Source organism: Ursus americanus, chromosome 1 (assembly GCF_024610735.1).
Source record: "Ursus americanus isolate L20-20 chromosome 1, mUrsAme1.1.p, whole genome shotgun sequence".
Taxonomy (NCBI): domain Eukaryota; kingdom Metazoa; phylum Chordata; class Mammalia; order Carnivora; family Ursidae; genus Ursus; species Ursus americanus.
The window spans coordinates 74,441,051-74,465,221 of record NC_142127.1 but is presented as its reverse complement, the minus strand read 5'-3'; the positions used below and the strand labels follow the sequence as shown (position 1 = coordinate 74,465,221).

The 24,171-nt window shown below is 39.5% G+C and overlaps 1 protein-coding gene across 11 annotated transcripts in view; it reads right to left on the bottom strand.

Annotated features, from left to right (window-relative positions):
- Nucleotides 1–93: 93 nt before the first annotated feature.
- The window catches only part of NIF3L1 (NGG1 interacting factor 3 like 1), a 70,845-nt gene continuing 46,767 nt past the window's right edge, over nt 94–24,171 (bottom strand). For 6 of the 11 annotated variants that reach the window (XM_087862533.1, XM_045806452.2, XM_045806455.2 and 3 more), the window contains 6 exons: nt 23,354–23,811; nt 22,373–22,535; nt 18,457–18,583; nt 15,750–15,888; nt 6,981–7,064; nt 94–2,628 (listed from right to left, as the gene is read on the bottom strand). In XM_087862533.1, the coding sequence (XP_087718659.1) occupies nt 2,444–2,628; nt 6,981–7,064; nt 15,750–15,888; nt 18,457–18,583; nt 22,373–22,535; nt 23,354–23,786 (1,131 nt within the window). In that variant the 5' untranslated portion in view covers nt 23,787–23,811 and the 3' untranslated portion in view covers nt 94–2,443. Of the gene's footprint in view, nt 2,629–6,980; nt 7,065–15,749; nt 15,889–18,456; nt 18,584–22,372; nt 22,536–23,353; nt 23,812–24,171 lie in introns of those variants that run through there. The other 5 variants (XM_045806457.2, XM_087862519.1, XR_015724686.1 and 2 more) reach the window with 5 other exon arrangements.

Here is a 24,171-nt window from a genome sequence, read left to right as displayed (position 1 = left end):
AATGTGAAGGAAGAGATATGGGGTGTTAATAGCATTAAAAGTTACAGTATCTTAATATGCTGAAAAGTCAAATAACTGATGCTATGGAAAATATAACTTTAAATGTGAGTTTAATAGAAAGCTAATTACCACATTCTCATAACAATTTTGGCATACAGCCACACACTTTGGCCTCGAGCCCACCCACATATTTAGGTCACCATCTTTACTTCTGCTACCTAACGTGCAGTCCTTGAAAGGGCAGCAGCATTCTCTCAGGACCACTACATGCTTGGGCTCTACGTGAGCACCTACGAGAATCAGTCTGCATTTTTAAACTACATCTCCATACATTCTTCTGCACATGAAAATTTGAAAAGCAATGAGATATCCAACTAAATAACACCTTAAAGTTAACAGTTCAGAAAACTTGGCAAGTGAAAATAAAGAATTCATCTTTGGTGATCATTTTTGAAAAAACTACAGAGGACACATTTGGGGGTATTTTTAGTTATTTAGAAACGCTAACATACCAGTAAAGAAACTTTAAAAATTGTAGTAACAATGGCATTCTTTAAAAAAAAAAAAAAATTGGCAATAAGCATGTCCAATCATAAACAAATTCTTTGATATGTTAAATCCCTTCTGAAACTCTAACAAAAGGAATTTAATCCACAACCTTCAGAATGAGTAAATGTTAAAGGTGAAATCATATCCTACCTTCAGTGTGCCATAAAGGAAAAAAAAAGTTGAAGAATCATTGCCCTCAAGCTATTTCTTAAGCATTACCTCTGACCATACCATTCCTGCCTCCTGCTTTCTGCCTGACAACAGATGACTTACTTGAGCTTTTTCAATGCATTATGCTGTTTCTCTATACTTAGCGTTCGTTCAAGCTGTGCCTCTTCACTGAATTCTACACCCTTTTCCCCAGGAAACCTTACCTGTAAGGTAAGTCCTCTGCATATCTTTAGCATAGGTAATTACAATAAACTCTTAAGTATCATCCAAACTTCTGTCCTATTCTCCCCACATCTCCATGGGCCCGGCACATAGACCACAAGGTAAATGCCACTAAGAGTCTCTCAAAGCTGTCTGCTCTCCCACTGGCTCGATTTTGAAATCAACCATCCCTCATCAAAGCTTTCTACTTGGCTTCTGAGACTTTGCTGATTCTCTTCCTACCTCCTCTCCTGGCTCCTCCTCCAACCCTTGAATTGGGGGCATTTCTTAAGGCTTGGTCCTATTGGTTATTTCTGTGGTGAATCAATATTACAGGTGAACCATCAAGAATAATTTGTAAGTTAGGATCCCAAATCTTCCAGGAAATGACTGGTAGGAAAAGGGTCCTACAAAAGAAATGTAAAATTCTTTACTTTCTCATCTCAGACAGTATTTTAAAAGATTTGCTTTTGTCACTACCAAAGGAAAAAGCTCAGCAGAGAAACTAGAAGTATGTACAGAAGAATTCAAAAGAAAAACCTCCCATGCCACCCAGAAAAAATCCCAGTTAAAATGGATTTCTTTTTCCTTCAGGATTTCTTACATACCTCCTGCATCAGGTTTGTCAATATTCATTAAGAAGTAGTTAAGAACACAGACTCTGGAACCAGACTACCTGAGTTTGTGTCCAAACTCCTGTCATTTCCGAGCTACGTGGCCTTGGGCAAACTTGTTAACCTGTTTCAGTTTACTCATCTGTAAAATGGAAATCATAATACCTATATTCTTGTTTCTAAAGATTGAAAGTGTTTATAACATACCTGAGAATGCCTAGCACAAAATATTGTATGATAACTGGGATTATTCTAAAAGCTAAGCATATATTTATATTAACCATTCTTTTTATATTACTAATAAAATTCCAGGTGATTTACCTAAAAAACAATAAAATAATAGTCATGAATAATGATCATATATATTAAAAAACAAAAAAACATAAAACCTCATCCTGATTCTGAAATTTAGGTGAAAGATTAGTGATCTAGGAATGGGAACATAGAGACAGACCTTATCACCTCCTAGAGGCTACTACCTAGAAATAAGTGTTCCAATCTCAAGTTTTTTAAAGTAAATTTTTAAATTAACCAAGGGCAGAGAGATCTAGAATGACGCATCCCATCTATAAGTAAGCGAAGGAGAAGACTGCTCAAGCAACTTACCCAGAATGTTAAGTAAAAAGATTTTAGTGGATCTGTCTTGGAGTTCACACACGAATATGTGCTTTATATTGTATGATCACCTTAAGTCATCTTATAATGAACACTTGTTCTTGAATAGTAGTTATGGTTTTTATCATACGAGCTACAGAACATTTGGTGAAGCAGATTTACAAACCAGAAATAATGTACATTCTAAGATATTCTAAGAATCCAGGAGTATTCTAACTCCGCTGATTCATGTTATGCATTCAAGTTGGGAGGCAGTCGATTTGTAGACTGTCATCCTGTTGTTCCCGTATGCTTTATACCACATGAAGAGGGTCCCTGTCTGTTTCTGACAGGATAATATTAATCTTATTCTCCAAGTGAGCACCCAGCATATCTCGAAGATCAGAAAGAAAGCCTCGTTCAGTGTTGCTATGTTCACAGAGGATGACATTTATTCCTTGGGATGCAGCATCCAGAACATCATGATGGGACATCTCACCTGCCAACAAAGGAAAGAGCAAATACTTACGTATCAGACATGGAGTCTGTAGAATGCTGAACCACAACTGCAGAAACACCAAGTTCACACTGTGTAAAAAAGCAGAACTTCCACATAAATCTAGAAAGTTAGGTACAGGTTTTCTTATATGGCCTCCAATTTAGAAAGAGACAGACCATCCCACTGAGAATTCCAAATTCCTTCTCCTTGGCCCGCTCAAGACAAGTATCTAAAGCTGCATATGCAACAGTATCTAATACTGCCAGAACCAGGCCCTAAGAACACCTGCTCAAAATGGGGCCCCTGGAGGGCTCACTGATTAAGGGTCTCTGACTCTTCATCTCATCTCAGCTCTTGATCTCAGAGTCATAAATATGAGCCCTGAATTGAGCTCCATGCTGGGCCTGGAGCCTACTTTAAAAAAAAAAACAAGTGAACTGGGGCTTTCAGAAAACTCCTCTCTCATATAAATATTAAATAACAAATACCTCCAGAAAATCCTAGGTATACTTCCCAAAGACTCCTTTATGCTTTGTGAACACCAAAATTTTCAGTGTCAACTCTAGTCTAATTCGTAAAGATGAAATAAGTTTATTTCTAAATTAAAGACAAGGTTAAAAAAAACAATAAAAATAGGGTATTTATTTTCCTTTGACTTAGGCAAAATTTCTAGAAATTCTGACGTTACTGGTAGAAGAGGATCTCATCTTCTGTAAAAAGATTTTGGGAAAGCTGAAGTGTTTTGAATTTTTAAAAAAACCCATTTGTGAAGCTGAGGACTTCAAATTTAACAGCAAAAAGACACTGCACAGTTTGGCTTGTTCATAACAAGCATAATTTTGGAATATGTTTAGAGCCCTAAAAGCATTAAAAAAGGAAAAAGTTTCTTAGGGAAAAAAGTTTTTCCCCCAAGAAATTTTCAACCCCCCCTTTCCCCTCTCCTCCCCAATATATGAAATTTCATATATGGGATAATTTTTGTTCAAGCCACCTTTTAAAATGTCTTTTTTTTTTTTAAGATTTTATTTACTTATTTTAGAGCGCAAACTCACGAGCAGAGGGGCAGAAGGAGAGAGCATCTCAAGCAGACACCCCACTGAGCGCAGTGCCGGGCCTCACAACCCTGAGATCATGACCTGAGCTAAAACCAAGTCAGACGCTTAACCAACTGAGCCACCCAGGCACGCCTAAAATATCTTAATCTGTAATAGTAAAATATTTTAATTTGTAACCGAAAAATAGACCCTAACGGGCCCAGTTAGAAGCCATCTTCAGGAGGGACAAGTCTGATGGCCTGGACAATTATAAATGCTCTGAGGAGAAGGCGTGAAAGTGGAGGAATCCGCAAAGACCGCAATAACAGCTGAAGGCAAAGGGAAGAGAAGCCTAGCTAGGATGGTAGCTGTGGGAAAGAAAGAGAAAAATGAGAGAATGTATATGTGCAAGGAGCAAGCTCCCCATCTGCTGGTCTTTCCACAATATTACCCTTATTGAGCTGATACTGCCATGTTTCACGCGAAGGAAGAGTGATGAGCATCAGCAGAGGCCTATGTGTGGTCTTTGAGCTGGTACTGTTCATCCCTAATGTTATACTCAAAGTGATGTCTCAGATCACAGACATCCAAGGTCAGCCAAATAAGACGACACTCCGTATCTCCCCAAGTAACCAGACAGGAAGGCTATTTTAACAATTACGAATTGCATTAATTTATCTTATGCACATATTGTTTAATAGTTTAATAAAAAAACAACCTAGTTTTAAGAAAGTCATTATTTATGAGAAAACAATCACATGCCCCAAATAGAGATATACGAGATATACCACAAAAGAAATGGTCTACACTCTTCAAAAATGACAGTGCTCTGGACAAAGATGCATTCCAGATGCAGTGACCAGGGACTGGATATCAATCAGAAAAAGAAATGCTAGAATTCTGATCAACTGGCAAAATTTAAATATAGATTACATATTAAATATTTTAACAATATTCAATTCCTGTATTTGATCACTGTCCATGGTCATATAATGTCCTCATTCTTAGGAGATATATGCTGATGTATTTAGGGATAAGGTCATGTATACAATTTATTACAAAATGGTTTTGGGGGAAACACATAAATAGAAATATACACACACCCATAGATACTTATATATACACACATATATACACGCACACATATGTAACACATATGTGACACTGAATGTGCAAATGTAGCAAAATATAACCATTAGTAATCTTTATTATTCATTTATTTAAGTAGCTCCATGCCCAATGCGGAGCCCGGCGTGGGGCTTGAACTCATGACCCTGAGATCAAGACCTGAGCTGAGATCAAGAGTCGGAAACTTAGCTGACAAAGCCACCCAGGTGCCCCTATAACCATTAGTAATCTTAAGTGAAGCGTATACAAAAGTTCATTATACTATCCTTGCAACTTTCCTACAGGTCTGAAATTCCTTCAAGGGAAAATGTTATAATTAATTTTATTTCTTTTTTAAGATTTATTTAACAGAGAGAGAGAGAGAGAGAGCATGCACACAAGCAGGGGGAAGAGCAGCGGGAGAGGGAAACAAGCAGACTGCCTGCTGAGCAAGGAGCCTGATGCTGGACCTGATCCGACGACCCCGAGATCATGACCCAAGCTGAAACCAAAAGTCAGACGATTAACCAACTGAGCCACCCAGGTGCCCCTACAGTTAATTTCAAAATAGTCATGGGGCGCCTGGGTGGCTCAGCTGGTTGAGCATCCAACTCTTGGTTTCAGCTCAGGTCATGATCTCGGGGGTGTGGGATCGGGCCCCAGGTTGGTCTCTATGTTCAGCAGGGAGTCTGCTTGAAGATCCTCTCCTCTACCCCTCCCCTGCTCACTTTCTCTAAAATAAATGAATATTTTAAAGATTAAAACAATAAATAAAAATTAAAACGAAATAGTAACATAATGCTATAAGATATTTTGTCAAATTGCTTCTACATTGAAAGTTTATTTCAATCTGGTACAAGTTTGAGGATTTATAAAAATTTTACGTCTTTAGAAGAATGGAAAACAGGTAATGGTCATGTACATTTTTAATAAGTGCAGAGCAATTACATCAGACTTGCTCAGATGCTGCACACCTATACTTCTGGATGTGACAACGTTAAGTTCAGCAGCCTCTGAAGGTGGGTGTGCTAGATAATAAGGGGCATGGACATAGGGGCAGGAGAGGAATAATAATGCAGAAGCTTAGGAAGTAGCCATGGGCATGCCCAAGGGGTTAAGACCCTGAATTCTGGTCCCAGAAGTATACATATAAAAGTAATTTTTTTTTTAAAGATTTTATTTTTAAGTAATTTCTGTACCCAACATGGGGCTTGAACTTACAATTCCGAGACCAAGTGTTACATACTGTATTGACTGAGCCAGCCAGGTGCCCTGTAAAAAGTAATTCTTAACTTTCTCTCTCTCAACCCTAAGGAAGAGTAGAGGTGGAAATGCCCCTGGTATCAGCAAGTGTACAAAGTACCTCCAAATCCTTTGAATGAGAGCCATGTTACCTATTAGGTGTTATCCTCAAGGACAGAATATAAAGCCTGGGTGCCAAACAATTACTGTCCAATAGAAATGCATACTGAAGGTTAAAGACAAAGCGACGGGGACTGGCGAGGAAGGCATGACCATCAGGACAGGAGCCAGACAGCAAAAGGAAAAGGTTCTCTGAGGAGGTATCGGAGCTTATCACTAGAAGCATAAAGAAAGGGGCAAGAAAGGCATTCTAGCTAGAGAAAACAGCGTAAGCAAAGGCTGCATGGAAGAGGATGAATGTTCAGGCTTGACCGAGACACATAAAGGAAATCACTGAAGGCTTTGTAGCTAGGAAAATATTATACCCCATCAAATTGTACTTGTGAAGAACAGTTAATTTGGGAGTGTACGTGGAAAACTAAGATTAGGGACTTGACAAAGTATTTCAGGTAGGAGATGATGCCTGAGTAGAGGTGAGAGGAACGGCTCTATGAAGATTCTGGAGCTAAGATTCTGGCTAAGGTGGAAAAGTAGAAAGTGTCCCATTAACTGACATGAAATCTAAAAGAAATCATGTGTAGGAAGAAGACAGGTTAAATAAACGCTCAACATCAGTCTTTTAGGTAATCTAATAATTTGCTAAAGGATTTTTTTTTTCCTTCTACAAAGAATACGGTCTGTCTCCAATTTCAGTGTAGTTCCTGTTTGGTTCAGGTTCAAACAACAGTTATTAGATCCATTTATATACCAAGTGCTGCCCTAAAATCTCTTTTTTATCTCGTTAAAAGTAAACCAAGGTTAGGAAAGGATGCACACAAAAAAAGAAAAGGAGACCCAAAGGCTGTCTACCTGTGAGGTAAAGGTCGGCCTCCGTCCCCTGAAGCACCGTGCTCCCAGAACCAGCACACAGGGCCACGACTTTGACTGGAGACTCTTTAAGATAAAGGAACAAGAGACCAACAGTTTACAATTCCCCTTCATTTTAATATTATAATTTTTATCAAGAATCCTTCATGTAATGCAGATTTCAGTCCTGGTCCCATCATCAATACCTGAACTTTGCTTACTGAATTTTAAAAAATAACAAAACGTGTCTTCATAGAAACAAGCAGATTATTCTTTGGTATTGCATAAATAACCCAACACAGGGCTGTTATTTCTTCAGATGTACGTGGCTGCACAAGCCCACGTAAGGCACCACCGAACAGTGCTAAGCGCGCACCACTAGGCTTTATCCCTGCTGCTGGGTAAAGTGACCTCTCTTGGGTTTCCAGGCAACATTGAGAGGTAGGCAGGTACTATTTCTGTTCTCAGGTGAGGAACCAAAACAGCTAAAGGAATGCTACAAATTGATTTGACACGTATTTTTAAATATATTTACTCTAAAAGAACAACCTGAAAAGTAAAATAACAGAAACTTCAAAGCCCAAATCCAACAAGTATTTAGCCCTTAAGGCTTCTAGAATGGACACTTCATTAGTGGTCACTCCATTAGAGGTATTTTAAAGATTTATTGATTCGAGAGACACTGCGTGCACGTGTGAGTGGGGTTAGGGGCGGAGGGAGAGAGAATCCTCCCGACTGAGCATGGAGCCTGACGCAGGGCTCCATCCCAGGACACTGAGATCATGACCTAAGCTGACATCTAGAGTCAGACATTCAACTGACTGAGCCACCCAGGCACCCCTAAGGGTACTTTAAAAGAGGGGCTGAGGACACTCTGCATGGAGAGCCCCAGGATCTCCAGGCCTGTACCCACTTCAGCTACACCTGTCCTGCCAGGATGCCCCCTGCATAAAGTACCTTGGGACCTCCCCAGCCCACGCCCCATCTCCACTCCAGCTGCCCCACCGAGGCACCCCCTGCACAAAGCACCCTGGGACACTCAGCTTACACCCACTTCAGCTTCAGTTATCCTGCCGGGATGCCCTCTACACTGAGAGCCAAGGGATACCCCAGTGTGCACCCACTTCAGCTGTCCTGCCAGGGCATTCTTTGAGAGCCTCAGGACCATCCCAGTCCATGGCCACTTCAGCTCCTACCATCCCACTAGGACAGCCCCAGCACAGAGTGCCCTGGGACTCCCAGCCCATGCCAGACACCGCTCCAGCCAGCCAGCCAAAGTTACCGGGCACACATAGCCTATGCAGGGATAACCATACACAAGACCATCCCTTCAAGTTTAGAAGTAGCTGTTCCGGGGCGCCTGGGTGGCACAGTGGTTGAGCGTCTGCCTTCGGCTCAGGGCGTGATCCCGGCGTTACGGGATCAAGCCCCACGTCAGGCTCCTCCACTATGAGCCTGCTTCTTCCTCTCCCACTCCCCCTGCTGTGTTCCCTCTCTCGCTGGCTGTCTCTATCTCTGTCAAATAAATAAAAAATAAAATCTTTAAAAAAAAAAAAAAAGAAGTAGCTGTTCTGCCTAATTCATAGAAATGAACACAGGAAGCCAAACGAAATGAGGAGACTAAGGAAAGAATTCCAAATGAAAGAACAAGATGAAACCTCAGAAAAAGAACTAAACGAAACAGAGATAAGCAATATGCCAGGCAGAGTTTAAAGTAATGGTCATAATGATGCTCACCAGACTGGAGAAAAGGCTGGAAGAACTCAGTGAGAACTTCAACACAGAGACAGAAAACATAAAGAACCTATTGGGGTTGAAGAATCTAACTGAAATGAAAAATATACTAGACTAGAGGTTTGAATCAACAGATTAGTGGATGCAGAAGAATGGATCATCAATCTGAAAAACAGGGTGATGGAACACACCCAACCTGAACAGCAAAAAGAAAAACATTTTTTACGGAGGCTAGGTTAAGGGATCTCTTCAACAACATCAAGCTAACAAACATTAGCATTATGTGCGCACCAGAAGGAGACGAGGGAAAGAAAGAGGCAGAAAAATTATTTGAAGAAATAACAGCTGAAAACTTTCCTGCTCTGAAGAAGGACACAGACATCCAAGTTCAGGAAGCACAGAGTTCCAAACAAGATGAACCCAGGAGAGAACCAAGGAGGTCTATACCATGACACATAACTGAAATGTCAAAGACTAAAAGAGAATTTCAGAAGAAGCAAGTGAGGAGCAAGAAGTTATGTACAAGGAAAGCCCTATAAGGCTATCAGCTGATTTTCAGCAGAAAATTTGCAGGCCAAAAGGGAATGTTCATCATATATTTAAAGTGCTAAATGGAAAAAACCTACTATCAAGAATAATCTACCCAGCAAGATTATCATTCAGATTTGAAGGAGAGATAAAAGGAGTTTCCCAGACAAGCAAAAGTTAAAGGAGCTCATCACCACTAAACCAGACTTAACAAAAAAATGTTAAAGAACTTCTTTAAGTGGAAAAGAAAAAGCCATAATTAGAAGAAAGTTATGAATAAAAAGATGTAAAATAAGATAATGTATACAAAAAACATGGAGGAGGGAGTAAAAAAGTCTTTTTAAAATGAGTTACAACTGGGGCACCTGGGTGTCTCAGTCAGTTGGGCAGCCAATTCTTGATTTTGGCTTGGGTTGTGATCTCCGGGTCCTGGGATCAAGCCCCATGTGGGGCTCCGTGCTCCATGAGGAGTCTGCTTCAGAATTCTCTCTCGTCCTCTGTCCCTCCCCCCACTTGTTCAATCTCTCTAAAATAAATAAATCTTTAAAAAAAATATGTTCCAACTTAAGTGACCATCGCACTATTATAGATGGCTATATATTTAAGATTCTATAGATAAACCTCCTAGTTACCACAAACACAAAACCTATAACAGATACACAAAAAGTGAAGAGAAAGAAAGCCAAGCATAACACTAAAGAAAATCATCAATTACAAGGAAAGGGAGCAAGAGAAGAAAGGAACAGAGAAGAACTACATAAACAACCAGAAACAAAATAACAGTGAGTACATACCTATCAGGAATTACTTTAAATATAAATGATCTAAATGCACCAATCAAAAAACTTAGGGTGATGGAACAGATAAAACACAAGATCCAACTATATGCTGCCTACAAGAGACTCACTTTAGACCTAAGGACACATCCAAAATGAAAGAGCAGGAATGGAAAAAGATATTCCATGCAAATGGAAGCAAAAGAAAAAAAAAAAAAAAAGCTGAGATAGCAACATTTATATCAGACAAAATAGATTTTAAAACAGACTAATAGGAGACAAAGAAGGGCATTACATAACGATAAGGGATCAATGCAAAAAGAGAATATAACAATTATAAATATCTATACACCCAATATCAGAGCATCTAAATATATAAAGCAAATATTAACAGACATAAAGGAAAAACATGACAGTAATACCATTATAGGAGGGAACTTTAACACCCACTTATCAATGGATAAATCATCTAGGCAGAAAATCCATAAACAGTGTCTTTGAACGACACATTAGTCCAGATGGGCCTAACAGATATACATAGAACATTCGATCCAAAAAAAAAAAAAAAAAAAACAACCAGAATACACCTTCTTTTCAAGTGTACATGGAAGCTTCTCCAGGATAAATCACATTAAGCCACAAAACAAGTCTCAGTAAAAAAAAAATTTTAAGATTTTATTTATTTGACAGAGAGAGCAAGAGAGCACAAACAGGGGGAGCAGTAGAAGGAGAGGGAGAAGCAGGCTCCCCACTGAGCAGGGAGCCTGTTGTGGGGCTCAATCCCAGGACCCTGGGATCATGACCTGAGCCGGAGGCAGACGCTTAACCATCTTAGCCACCCAGGGACCCCGAAGTCTCAATAAATTTAAGAAGAATGAAATCGTATCATGCAGCTTTTCTGACCACAGGCATGAAACTAGAAATTAATCAAAGAAAGAAACTGGAAGAAACCACAAACACGTGAGAGTTAAACCAATGGGTCAACAAAGAAATTGAAGAAGAAATAAAAAAATACAGAGACACAAATGGAAATGAAAACACAATGGTCCAAAATCTGAGACAGAGCAAAAGCAGCTCTAAGGAAAATTTACAGTGATACAGGCCTATCTCAAGAAACAAGAAACATCTGAAGTAAATAATCTAACCTTACACTTAAACTAGAAAAAGAACAAAGCCCAAGCTCAGTAGAAGGAAGTAGAAGGAATAAAAGATCAGAGCAGAAATAAACGAAAAAGATTAAAAAAAACAAAAAAAAACCCCAAGCAATAGAAAAGATCAACAAAACCAAGAGTAGTTTCTTTGAAAAGATAAACAAACTTGATAAACCTCTGGCCAGACTCAAGAAAAACAGAGAGGATCCAAATTTTAAAAATCAGAAATGAAAAAGAAAAACTGACACAACAGAAATACAAAAGGTGAGAGACTACTTTGAAAAATTACATGCCAACAAACTGAACAACCTAGAAGAAATGGATAAACTCCTGGAAATACACAATCTTCCAAAACTGAAACAGGAATAAATAGAAAATCTGAACAGACTGATTACTAGTAATGAAATTGAATTGATAATCAAAAAACTCCCAACAAGTCTAGATGAATTTACAGGTGAATTCTATCAAACACTTAAAGAAGAGTTAATACCTATTCTCCTCAAACTATTCCAAAAAATAGAAGAGGAAGGAAATCTGCCAAATACATTCTACAAGGCCAGCATTACCTCAATTCCAAAACCAAAGACACTTCCAAACTACAGGCCGATATCCCCAGTGAACATAGATGCAAAAATCCTCAACAAAATATTAGCCAACCACATTCAACAATACATTCACCACGATCAAGTAGCATTTATTCCAAGGATGCAAGGATGCTTCCATAGTCATAAAATCAATGTAATACACCACATTAACAAAGTGAAGGATAAAAATCATATGATCATCTCAATAGGTACAGAAAAGGCTTTGGACAAAATTCAACATCTGTTTAACAAAGTGGGTTTAGAGGAAACATTCCTCAACATAATAAAGGCCAAATATGAAAACCCCACAGATAACATCATACTCAAAGGAGAAAAACAGAGCCTTTCCTCTAAGATCAAGAATAAAACAAGAATGCCCACTCTAGCCACTGTAAGACGTAGTCACAGCAATCAAACAAGAAATAAAAGATATCCAAACTGATAAGGAAGAAATAAAACTCTATTTGTAGATAACAAAATAGTATACATAAAGAACCCCAAGACTCCCCCCAAAAAACATTAAAAGTAATAAATGAATTCAATAATGTTGCAAAGTACAAAATTAATATACAAAAATCTGTTACATTTCTATCACTAATAATGAAGTAGCAGAAAGAGAAATTAAGGAAACAATTCCATTTACAATTGCACCAGAAAGAATAAAATAGGAATAAACTTAACCGAAGAGGTCAAAGTCCTGTACCCGAAAACTATAAAACACTGACAGAAGAAACTGTAGATAGATGACACAAAAGGAAAAACATTCCATATCATGGATTTGAAGAATATTGTTAAAATATCCATACTACTGAAAGCAATCTACAGATTCAATGCAATCCCTTTCAAAATACCAACAGCATTTTTCATGAAACTAGAACAAATAATACTCAAATTTGTATGGAATCATCAAAGACTCTGACTAGCCAAAGCAATTCTGCGAAAGAACAAAGCTGGAGTCATCATACTTTCCGATTTGAAGATATACCACAAAGGTTTAATAATCAAAACAGTATGGCACTGGCACAAAAATAGACACGTAGACAATGGAACAGAATAGAGCCCAGAAATAAACCCACATTTATATATGGTCAATTAATCTTCAACAAAGGAGGCAAGAATATGCAATGGGAAGAAGTCTGTTCAACAAATGATGCTGGGAAAACTGGACAGCTACATGCAAAAGAATGAAACTGGACCCCTATCTACACCATACACAAGAATAAACTCAAGATGGATTAAAAACCTGTGAGACCTGAAACCATAAAACTCCTAAGAGAAAACACAGGCAGTAATTTCTCTTACATTGGCCTTAACAATACTTTTCTAGATAGGTCTCCTGAGGCAAGGTAAACAAAAGCAAAAATACACTATTGGGACTACACCAAAATAAAAATCTTTTGCACAGAGACACCTGGGTGGCTCAGCTGGTTAAGCATTTGCCTTTGGCTCAAGGCATGATCCTGGAGTCCCGGATCAAGGCCCACACTGGGGGAGTCTGCCTCTCCCTCTGCCCCTCAGCCCATTTGTGCTTGCTCTCTTGCTCTCACTCTCTCTCAAAAAAATAAAATCTTAATTAAAAAACAAAACAAAACAAAACTTTTGCTCAGCAAAAGTTGAAATGAACAAAATGAAAAGGCAATTTACCGAAAGGGAATAGTTATCTGCAAAGATAAATCAATAACAGGTTAATGTCCAAAATATGTAAAGATCTTATACAACTCAACACTAAAAAAAAAAAAACACACCAAATAATCCTATTTAAATGGGCAGAAAACCTGAACTAACATTTTTTCAAAGACATACAGATGGCCAACAGACACGTGAAGAGATACCCAACATCACTCATCATCAGAGAAACGCAAATCAAAACCACAATGAGGTATCATTCACACCTGTCAGAAAAGATGGAATCAGAAAGACAAGAAGTAACAAGTGTTGGTGAGCATGGGAGAAAAAGGAACGCTCATGTACTGTTGGTGGGAATGAAACTGGCACAGCCACTGTGGAAAAAAAGTATGGAGGTCCCTCACAAAATTAAAAACAGGAACACCATATGACCCAGTAATTCCACTATTGGGTATTTATGCAAAGAAAATAAAAACACTAACTTGAAAAGGTACATGCACCCCTATGTTTACTGCGGCATTATTTACAATAGCCAAGCTAAGGAAGCAACCCAAATGCTCATCAATAGATAAATGGGCAAAGAAGATGTGGTAAATATACATAATGAAACATTACTCTGCCACAAAAAAGGAGATCTTGCTATTTACAACAAAATGGAAGGACCTATAGGGTATTGTGCTAAGTGAAATAAAAGTCAGACACAGAAAGACAAATACCATATGAGGAATCATATATGGAATCTAAAAAAAAAACCAAAAGAAACAAAAAGCAGGAGACCCATAAATACAGAGAACAAATGGGGAAGGGGGAGTGGGCAAAATATATGAAGGGGAGTAGGAGACACTTCCAGTTATAGAATGAATGTCATGGGGACAAAAGGTACAGCACAGGGACTATAGGTAATGGTATTGTAATAGTATTGTATGGTGACAGACTGGTAGCCACACTTAGCACAGCATAATCTAGACTTGAATAATTATGTTGTACACCTGAAACTAATATAACATTGTACGTCAAGTATACATCAATTAAAAAATAAATAAAACAGGGGCACCTGGGCGGCACACCTGGTTAAGTGTCCAACTCTTGGTTTCAACTCAGGTCGTGATCTTAGGGTCATGAGATCAAGCCCCACATCAGGCTCTGTGCTCAGTGCAGAGTCTGCTTGGGATTGTCTCTCCCTCTCCATCTCCCCTTTCCCACCCCACCCCACACACACCCATAGCATGCACACGCACTCTCTCTTTCTCTCAAATAAATAAATCTTTAAAAAATTAAATCAATCAATAAGACAAAAATTTTAAGTCCGAAAGAAAAAAAATCAAAAAAGCAACTTTGGAGTTGGATCAGAAGTCAAATCCCATCTCTGCCATCCATATTCTTTGGAAAATAACTCCCATGAGTTGTTTGTGGACTAAGTTACCTATTTGTCTGAACCTCGATTTTATGACCTATAATAGGAATAATAATACCTTCCACATAACTAACAGCTAGCATGTACTATACTTAATGCATGCCAGTCACTGTGCTCTGTCACATGAATTACACTAAATTGATGAGTAAGGCTTTATTATTATTACTGCAGTTTTTAAAGATGAGACTACCAAGACACAGAGGTGTTCACTGACTTGTCAAAGCCATGCAGTGAACAGGGCTTATAAATTAGAACCCAAAGCATTCAGAATCCACACTCATAACAACTCTGCTCCACTCACTGCCTTTGCAGTGGGAACTCACATACTTAGGACATTCCGTACACTGCTAGACTCACTGCAGGAGTCCAACAAATGTTCTGCTCACTTCCTTTGCTCCCAAAAATAATGGGAAAAGCCAAAAGACAAGACAGTGGCTACAAGACTCAAAGTGCAGTGGATCACTTCGCACCTCACTATAAAATATCACCAGTATTGTAAAATATAATATTCACATTGTTAATTGGAGCAATAATTTCCAGCTCTCTTCTTGACCCATGGTTAAGACTGCATTTCACGCCATGACTTGCACTGGCTATGTGATTAATTCTGGACAATGAGCTGAACAGAAAATGTTTCACTTCCAGAATATTTAACTGATGGTTTAAGACCTTGCAAAACTCTCCCTCTAAAACAGAAATCAGTCTACGGTGAGGAAACTTCTCCTGCTGACTTGAAATGAACACCAAATATGACAAGAGACATAAATCTTGTTTGAGCCAATAAAATGTATACCACAGCATAACCTAGCCCACCCTGACCGATAAAATAAAACCGTCATCTCCCATGAACTAACATGTTTCCTGTCACTTATATTAATATAACCAAGAGCTTCAACTTTCTCCCAAACACTACATAATACTACATTAATAGATACCCCAAATAAACAGTACATATTTACCTAAGGTCCTTCCTACCCCAAGAGCAAGGCGAACATGAGATAGTTTAAGGTGACTTTTGATTCGCTCAATCATGGTTGCCAAGGAAACAGATTCATCCAGTGTGCATAACCGTCCCATTCCAGTATGCAGAAGCAGAGGCTGAGGAGAAACAGAAGTTAGAAAAACTGTCCATCTTTGTCCTAGAAAACAAACCGCAAAAGATGAGAATAAAACATGCACACTGTGAGCTTACTATAGCCAGCACCAGGCTCAGATGCAAACCCGACAAAAACATTCTTTGACTTCTACGAGCTCAGTCTTCTGGAATGGCAAATGTTTAGATAACTAATCACAATAAAAGTGTTCAAATACAAGAGAGGTGCCATTTTATGGGAGCACAAAGAAATGACAAAATAAATGAGCTGGAACTTGGGGTGGGGGTACTTGGGAGGAAGTGGAATCAAAGGTTTTTTTGTTTTTTTTTTAAGATTTTATTTATTTGTCAGAGAGAGAGAGAACACAAGCAGGGGGAGCAGCAGGCAAAGGGAGAAGCAGGGTTCCTGCTGAGCAAGGAGCCCAATGCGGGACCCAATCTCAGAACCGGGATCATGACCTGAGCTGAAGGCAGATGCTTAACCTACTGAGCCACCCAAGCATCTGGGAATCAAAGGTTTTGCAGAGACTTGGGTCTCCCAGACCAGAAAAAAGGTAAAAAAGGAGTGATGTTAAATGCAGTGTGGTAGGAAAGGGATAGGGTGAAATGGGGAAAGGCAGGAGCTCAGGTGGATGAGCAGACACTCTAGCCGGTGTGCAGAGCAAGAGCAGGGCACAGAAGCCATGGCCCGTCATGAAGGGCCTTGTACACTGTGCCAGAAGGCATGGACTGTCTCTTTTAGGTCCCCACTAGGGAGACTGCCCATCTCCCAGGTGATGAAAGATGAATTTCAGCTACTATGATGGCGAAGAAACAGTTTAGATTTGGGGACAGAATCAGCAGGGCTGATTTATGAGAGGCAAGGCAGAGTTGTGGAAACTTGGAAAATAAGGTAAATGATGATGCCACCAATGCAACAGAAAAATATTTAAAGGGGTGATGTAGGAGCGCCTGGGTGGGTCCTTCAGGTAAGTATCCAACTCCTGATTTCGGCTCAGGTCATGATCTCAGGGTGCAGCCTGCTTAAGATTCTCTCTCTCAGGTGCCTGGGTGGCTCAGTCAGGTAACCATCTACCTTTGGCTCAGGTCATGATCCCAGGGTCCTGGGATCGAGTCCCACATAGGGCTCCCTGCTGGGAGGGGAGCCTGCTTCTCCCTCTGCCGCTGTCTCCCCTGAATAAATAAATAAAATCTTAAAAAAAAAGATTCTCTCTCTCTCTCCCCTCCTCTGCCCCCCTCAACCCCTGCTCTCACGTGTGTGCATGCTCTCTCTAAAAAACAAATAAATAAAAATAAAGGGGTGATATAAGGGATAAGGTCAGTATCTGTATATACTGAAGTACTTGTGCGATCCATTAAGAGGAAAATGTCCAGAGGGTCCCTGGAAATACGGGTTTGTTTTTTAACTTTTTACCTTAAGAAAACATTCTGAGCCAGAAAATCAAGATATAGGAATCATTATACAAATAGTGGTCAGGTTAAAGGAGCAAGTAAAATGGTCCAAGCAGAGGGTATAAAAGAGACGAAACCCATAATCTGTAACTGAGCCTCTAACCCTAAAAAGTACTGCTATGTAATACTGGGTATCAACTACACTTCAGTAAAAAACAATCTTTAGGGGCGCCTGGTGGCTCAGTGGGTTAAGCGTCTGCCTTCAGCTCAAGTCATGATCCTGGAGTCCCGGGATCCAGCCCTGCATCCAGCTCCCTGCTCAGTGGAGAGTCTGCTTCTTCCTCTGCCCCTCACCCTGCTCGTGCTCTCTCTCTCTCTCGTTCTAACTAAATAAATTTTTAAAAAAATCATTATTATTTTATTTTTTTTGAGAGAGAGCACACATGTGAGCTTGGGGGAGGGGGAGTCTTGAGCAGGATCCACACCTAGTGCAGAGCCCCACCTCATGACCCTGAGATCATGACCAGAACCAAAATCAAGAGTCGTAACTTAATGGACTGAGCCATCCAGGCACCCCGAAACCAGAACTGTTTTTTTTTTTTAAGTGCTGCACTGCTATGACCTGAATGTGTCTGCCCCCACACAAATTCATATGTTGAAATCCTAACCCCCAAAAGGTGATGGTATTAGGAGGTGGAGCCCTTGGCAGGGGTACTTAAGTCATGATTGGGGAACCCGCATGACTGGGATTCTCTTATAAAATAGGCTCCAAGAAAGATCCCTAGTCTTTCCCTTTATGTGAGGACACAGAAAGAAGGCACCATTGATGAACCCAGAAGTGGGCCCTCACCAGATACCACTCCAAATCTGTTGGTACCATTATCTTGGACTTCCCAGGCTCCAGAACTGTGAGAAATAAATTTCTGTTGTTCATAAGCTGTCCAGTCTGGGGTATTTTGTCATAGCAGCTCAAATGTGTTATAGCAGTCCGAATGGACTAAAACATCTACCAACAATTTTCCACTCCTGGAATGTGTCCCTTTCTCAATATATTTTTCAGGGTATTTTATGCACTCGACACCACCTTGTGCTTCTTTAAGTAGCAGTTAAACAGCCTGTCGATCTAAAAATTTACAAATGAATCTGTCAAACAAAAATGTACAGGAATATATTTTTATTACCTTCTCCAGTGACAGAATTTCGGTCTTCTGATAGAACTGTCTGCTCTGGGAAAGAAAATTCACCACCTGTATTAAAGCCTCCTGACTACAATTCAGACTAATTCGTGTTTGTTCTTCATCATCAGTCCTATTTAAAATAAAAAAAAAAAAAATCACTTGCTCCTGTAGAATGTAAGTGAAATGCATTTTATTTTTCATAAAGATTTTATTTATTTGAGAGAAAGAGTGCAAGTACGTGCTCGAAAGAGAAGGGGCAGGGGGGAGGGAGAGAGAGAATCCCAAGCAGACTTTGTGCTGTGCTTGGACCTCGCTGCCACAGGGTCAATCTCATAACCCTAAGATGGCGACCTGAGCTGAAACTAAGAGTCAGATGCTTGATCAGACACTTAACCAACTGAGCCACCCAGTTGCCCTGTGAAACGTATTTAAAACAATCCAGTTTACAACCTCCTGTAATGACATAAAATTTAGGATTCAATCCCAAGCCAAACTATTTTCTAGAATAATACTTCTCAAACTTCAACATGCATCAAAATCTCCTTGTAGACTTTTTTTTTTTTTTTTAAGATTTATTTGAGAGAGAGAGCATGAGCAGGAGGGGCAGAAGGAGAGGGAGAGAGAATCTCAAGCAGTCTCTGTGTTCAGTGCGGATCCCAACACAGAGCTTGATCTCATCACCCTGAGATCATGACCTGAGTGGAAACCAAGAATCAGATGCTTAACCCACTGCGCAACCCAGCACCACAAAATCTCCTTTTAGACTTATGAAAACACAGATTGCTGAGCTCTACCCCCGGAGTTTCAGATTCAGTAGGTCTAGGTGAGGGTCTGAGAATTAACCTAATAAGTTCCAGGTGATGTTGATATTGCTGACCCAGGGACCTCACTTTGAAACCACTGTTATAGAACCTTTTTTTCCTTTTTTAATTTATTTATTTGACAGAGAGCGAGCACAGAGCAGGGGAAGCAGCAGAGGGAGAGAGAGAAGCACACTCTCTGCTGAGCAGGATGCCCGATGCAGGGCTCCATCCTAGGACCCTGGAATCATGACCTGAGCCAAAGGCAGGTGCTTAACCTACTGAGATACCCAGGGGCCCTGTTATAGAACTATTCTTAATCCCGGGTGTGCATCAGCAATCTGCTAGCTTCTTAAAATGATAGCCGCTGGACTCTTCTATAGATCCAGTGAAACGGAACTTCTAGGAATGGGACTAGGGCAAACTGAATTTTTTTAAGGCCCTACAGAAGTTAACTTTCAAATATCACTGAATACAAGAATCTCTTGGACAGATTTTTCAGGCAAACCCCATTCTAATTACATAGATCTAGAATGAAAAGCCAAAAATCTGCACTTTTCATAAGCATCCCATTAACAATGATGTAGGGGATCCTTGAGTCACCCTCTGAAGAGCAATGCCCTAGAGCCTCTCCAAAAAGATTGGCATCAGGAAAGTTTTGTATTTAACCATAAACTCTAAATATAACCACAGAATTCTAGAACTAAAAGACACCTTAAAAGAATCTGAAAGAGTAGTAGTCAACACTGGTATCATCCGTGGAGCTTTGAAAAGAAAGAGGAAAAACTGCCTGGACCCCAATTTAAAGGTAAAACACAGATATTACCTGTAATAGGGAAAAACTAAAACCAAATGTGCATCAGTTGGGGGGGAAAAAAAGCTCATCAGTTAGGAAGACGAACACTTAAAGAAACCCAGTGCATCTAAAACAAGAAACACTACGCAGCAGGTAAAGAGATCTTCTATAACTATATGGGATCATCTCTAAAACACCCTGGTAAGTAAAAAAGGCAAATGCAGCATACCACTTAATTAAGGGGAAAAAAAGACCCCAAAAAACTATGCATTTCTTCATATGCCTGTATATGTATGGGAAGATACCCACTTCTCTGAAAACAGGGAAAAGGTGATTTGCATTGAAGATACTGGAATTGAGTAAAATGAAAAAGAAGGACTTCTGTATTGTTTGAAATTTTCATGCTTTATTTGTACCATTTTCTTTTAATTTCAGTACTTGCACATTACTTCAATATGGTAAAAGACTGCCATGACTGGAATATATAAAGTCCTATAATTTCTCTTGAGATTCTTTAAATTCCTCAACACTATTAGAAACATTTTCAATTTAATTATAAGGTGTCTACTGTTAAAAACCTCTCATAAGGGGCACCTGGGTGGCTCAGTCACGTAAGCATCTGCCTTTGGCTCAGATCATGATGTCATGGTCCTGGGATTGAGCCCCACGTTGGGCTCCCTCTCAGCGAGGAGTCTGCTTGCCTCCCACTCCCTCTGCAACTCCCCCTGCTTATGTGTGCATGCACAGTCTCTCAAACAAATAAAATCTTAAAAAACAAAACAAAACCACTCATGAAAGAATCACTTTTTGTGATAGCCTGATATAAAATTCCATTTTATTAAAATCATTATATTTATCTTTGTTTTTTAAACAATTATTAAGTTCCAGCTTTGTATAACTTGTCTTTTAACATGTTTCAAAAGGCATTAGGATAAATTAACTTCAAAGGAAATCTTCTATGAGGCACCATTTTGGTATCTCTGCCCTAAATAAATGATTGGCCTTGTAAAATGTACCTGAATGGTTTGTCTTTTTCCCTTTAAAGTCCTTGGGAGGACTCGGAGAAAGGGGGACCCTCTTGCACTGTTGTTGGGAATGCAAACTGGGTGCAGACACTCTGGAAAATAGTATGGAGGTTCCTCAAAAACTTAAAAATGGAGCTACTCTACAACCCAGCAGCTGCACTAGGTATTTATCCAAAGGATACACAGTGATTGGAAGGGGCACATGTACCCCAATGTTTGCAGCAGCTATGTCCACAATAGCCAAAATACAGAAAGAGCCCAGATGTCCATCGACAGATAAATGGATAAAGAAAACATGGTATATATTTATACAATGGAATATTACTCAGCCATCAAAAACAATGAAATCTTGCCACTTACAACCATGTGGATGGAACCAGAGTATTATGCTTATTGAAATAAGTCAGAGAAAGACAAACACCATATGATTTCACTCATATGTGGAATTTAAGAAACAAAACAGCTCAACATAGGGGAAGGGAAGGAAATATAAAATAAGATGAAAACAGAGAGGGAGGGAAAGCATAAGAGACTCTTAACTCTAGGAAACAAACTGAGGGTTGCTGGAGGGGAGTGGGTAGGCGGATGGGCATTAAGGAGGGCACTTGATGTAATAAGCACTGGCGTTATATAAAACTGATGGATCACTAAATTCTACCCCTGAAACTAGTAATACTGTATGTTAACTAAACTGAATTTAAATTAAAAAATAAATTTTATTTATTTTTAAAGATTTTATTTATTTGAGAGAGAGCACAAGCAGGGTGAGAGGAGAGGGAGAAGCAGGCTCCCCCCTAAGCAGAGAGCCCAATGTGGGGCTTGATCCTGAGACCCTGGAATCATGACTTGAGCCGAAGGCAGATGCTTAACCAAATGAGCCACCCAGGTACCCAAAAAATAAATAAAAATTTAAAAAGTCCTTGGGAATCTCTGATTTGCTGGAAACTAAAAGTAAACCCATGTAATCAGTGTTATCAGTGGGGTTTATCTATTCTCAAGTAAAAACCTTTCAACATTATCAGGAGGATTAGAAATATAAGTAAAAGGTGTAGCATAGTCCCTCCCACATAGAAAATAGTCAATAAGTGTTACTTGTCATTTTTATTGTTTCGAAAAGACCCCATGGAACACCCACATGGAAATGAGAAGTATACAGCCTTAGAAACCCACTCTGGGGGAAAACAATTTGTTTCAGACCTAAATACCAGGGTTATAGAAATTGTAAGGAAGATTTATAAATATAGATTTATAAGGAAGATCCATAAATACACACAAAAAAGGAGAAAAATATATCGTACCTAGTAGAAAAAGAAGTGACAGAAACATCTGCAATTTCTTTCACTGCAGAAATGACTTTGTCCGGGTCTTTGGTGCAGTTAACACTGAATTCTACTCTGTGCGTCCCCACCGTGGGGTACTTGGGAGCTTTGGAAGGATGTATGGGCCTGGAGGTGCAAACGCCTAGGGAAAAAAATGGTGTGTTTTTTTTTTTTTTAATTAAAAAGATAAACTATTATGGCGAAAATTTTAAGGAAATGAGTTTTTAAAGATCAATTCTCAGATACTTATGTAATAAACACACACACATATCCCTCACATATACACCTAAATCCCCGTAATCTAGGGATTTAGTAAATCCCTGAAAATCAAATTTTCAGAATTATTTTCCAGAAGACTCTTAAATATCACAAAAACTTGACTCATGAATTCTTAGAGGATATACAGAATTGTGACTGCTTCCTAAATTTGTTCATGTAAACCATCATTCAGGTTGCAAATGCTCATAACCTACTTGACCACATTAATCCAGATATGTCATCATAAAAGCTACAGCCCCAAATGAGTAAACTAAAATAACTTACTAAAAATAAAGCTAAAACACACAGGCTGAATTCCTTCATTGTACTGGGCATGAGTAAGCATTCAATAAAACTCTGATGTCTATTTAACTGACACATGAAGTATATTCTGGAGAAGTCTGAGCTCTCAACTCGATTTAGCAAGCACTTCTCAAATTTCTGGGTGCTAGGCACTGTGCCATATCAGAGAGGACTCACAAAGCTCAGTTCAGCAATGAAGATTTCCTATGCTCTCCTTTTTCATTAAGGAAAAAAACTTCATTTATCAAAAACAATTGCCAGATTTCACATTATTTTTAAATATATAAAAATAATGGCACCCACATTTAAAGCAATTAAAATTCTATTGGAAATACATTCTAAAATTTCAAAGCACTTGTAGAGAAAACATTAAACATGAAAGAATAAGAGGCTTCTCACCAAGCCCTTTAGCCAACCAGCTGTTGACTCCCTGGGGTGCAGCATCATAGGCTGTGTGAGGAGAGTAAATACCGACCCTGTTTTCCAGGGCCCGGATCACCAGGCGCTCCTTCCAGGTTTTCCAGGTTATGTGCTTTAAGGGTCGGAAAATAGGTGGATGGTAGGAGAGAATGAGATCCGCCTTCTTTTGCAGCGCCTCCTCCATTACCTTCTCGGTCAAGTCATTGGTAAGGAAGAGTGTGTGTACAGTGTGTGGTGGGCTTGGTTCCACCAGTAATCCAACATTGTCCCAACTCTCAGCAAGTGAGAGGGATGCAAAGTCATTCAAGGAGGAAAGGAGCACCTTCAAATCCATGAAGGAACGGGAAGAACTGCAGATCGGGGAATGCACAAGCCAGACTGCTCTGGGAATGAGGCGTACAGATGACAACATACAGAAATCAGGCAAAACTGAGCATCTGAAGTCAAAACACAGAAAACAGTACACAGACACACTTTAGGCCTGGACCTTCGAGGGAGCTAAGCATATGAGCAAAAGAGCTGTGGCCACATATCCCTGGGTTCAAATACTGATTCTGCCACTTACCAGCACACGATATCTTAGATAAGTCATTTAACCTGAGGTTATTTTCTCACTTACAAAATGGGAGTCACTGTAACCTACATCAGAGGTCATTCACAGGAGCAAATGAATTAATATGTTTAAGTCATCTAGTGTGAGCCTAGTACTTAATACACAAATGTTCGTTCCCATCTCCTCAACCCCACACACACCCTGATTCTTGTTCTCCCCATCCTTGCTTCAAACACTCTCCTCC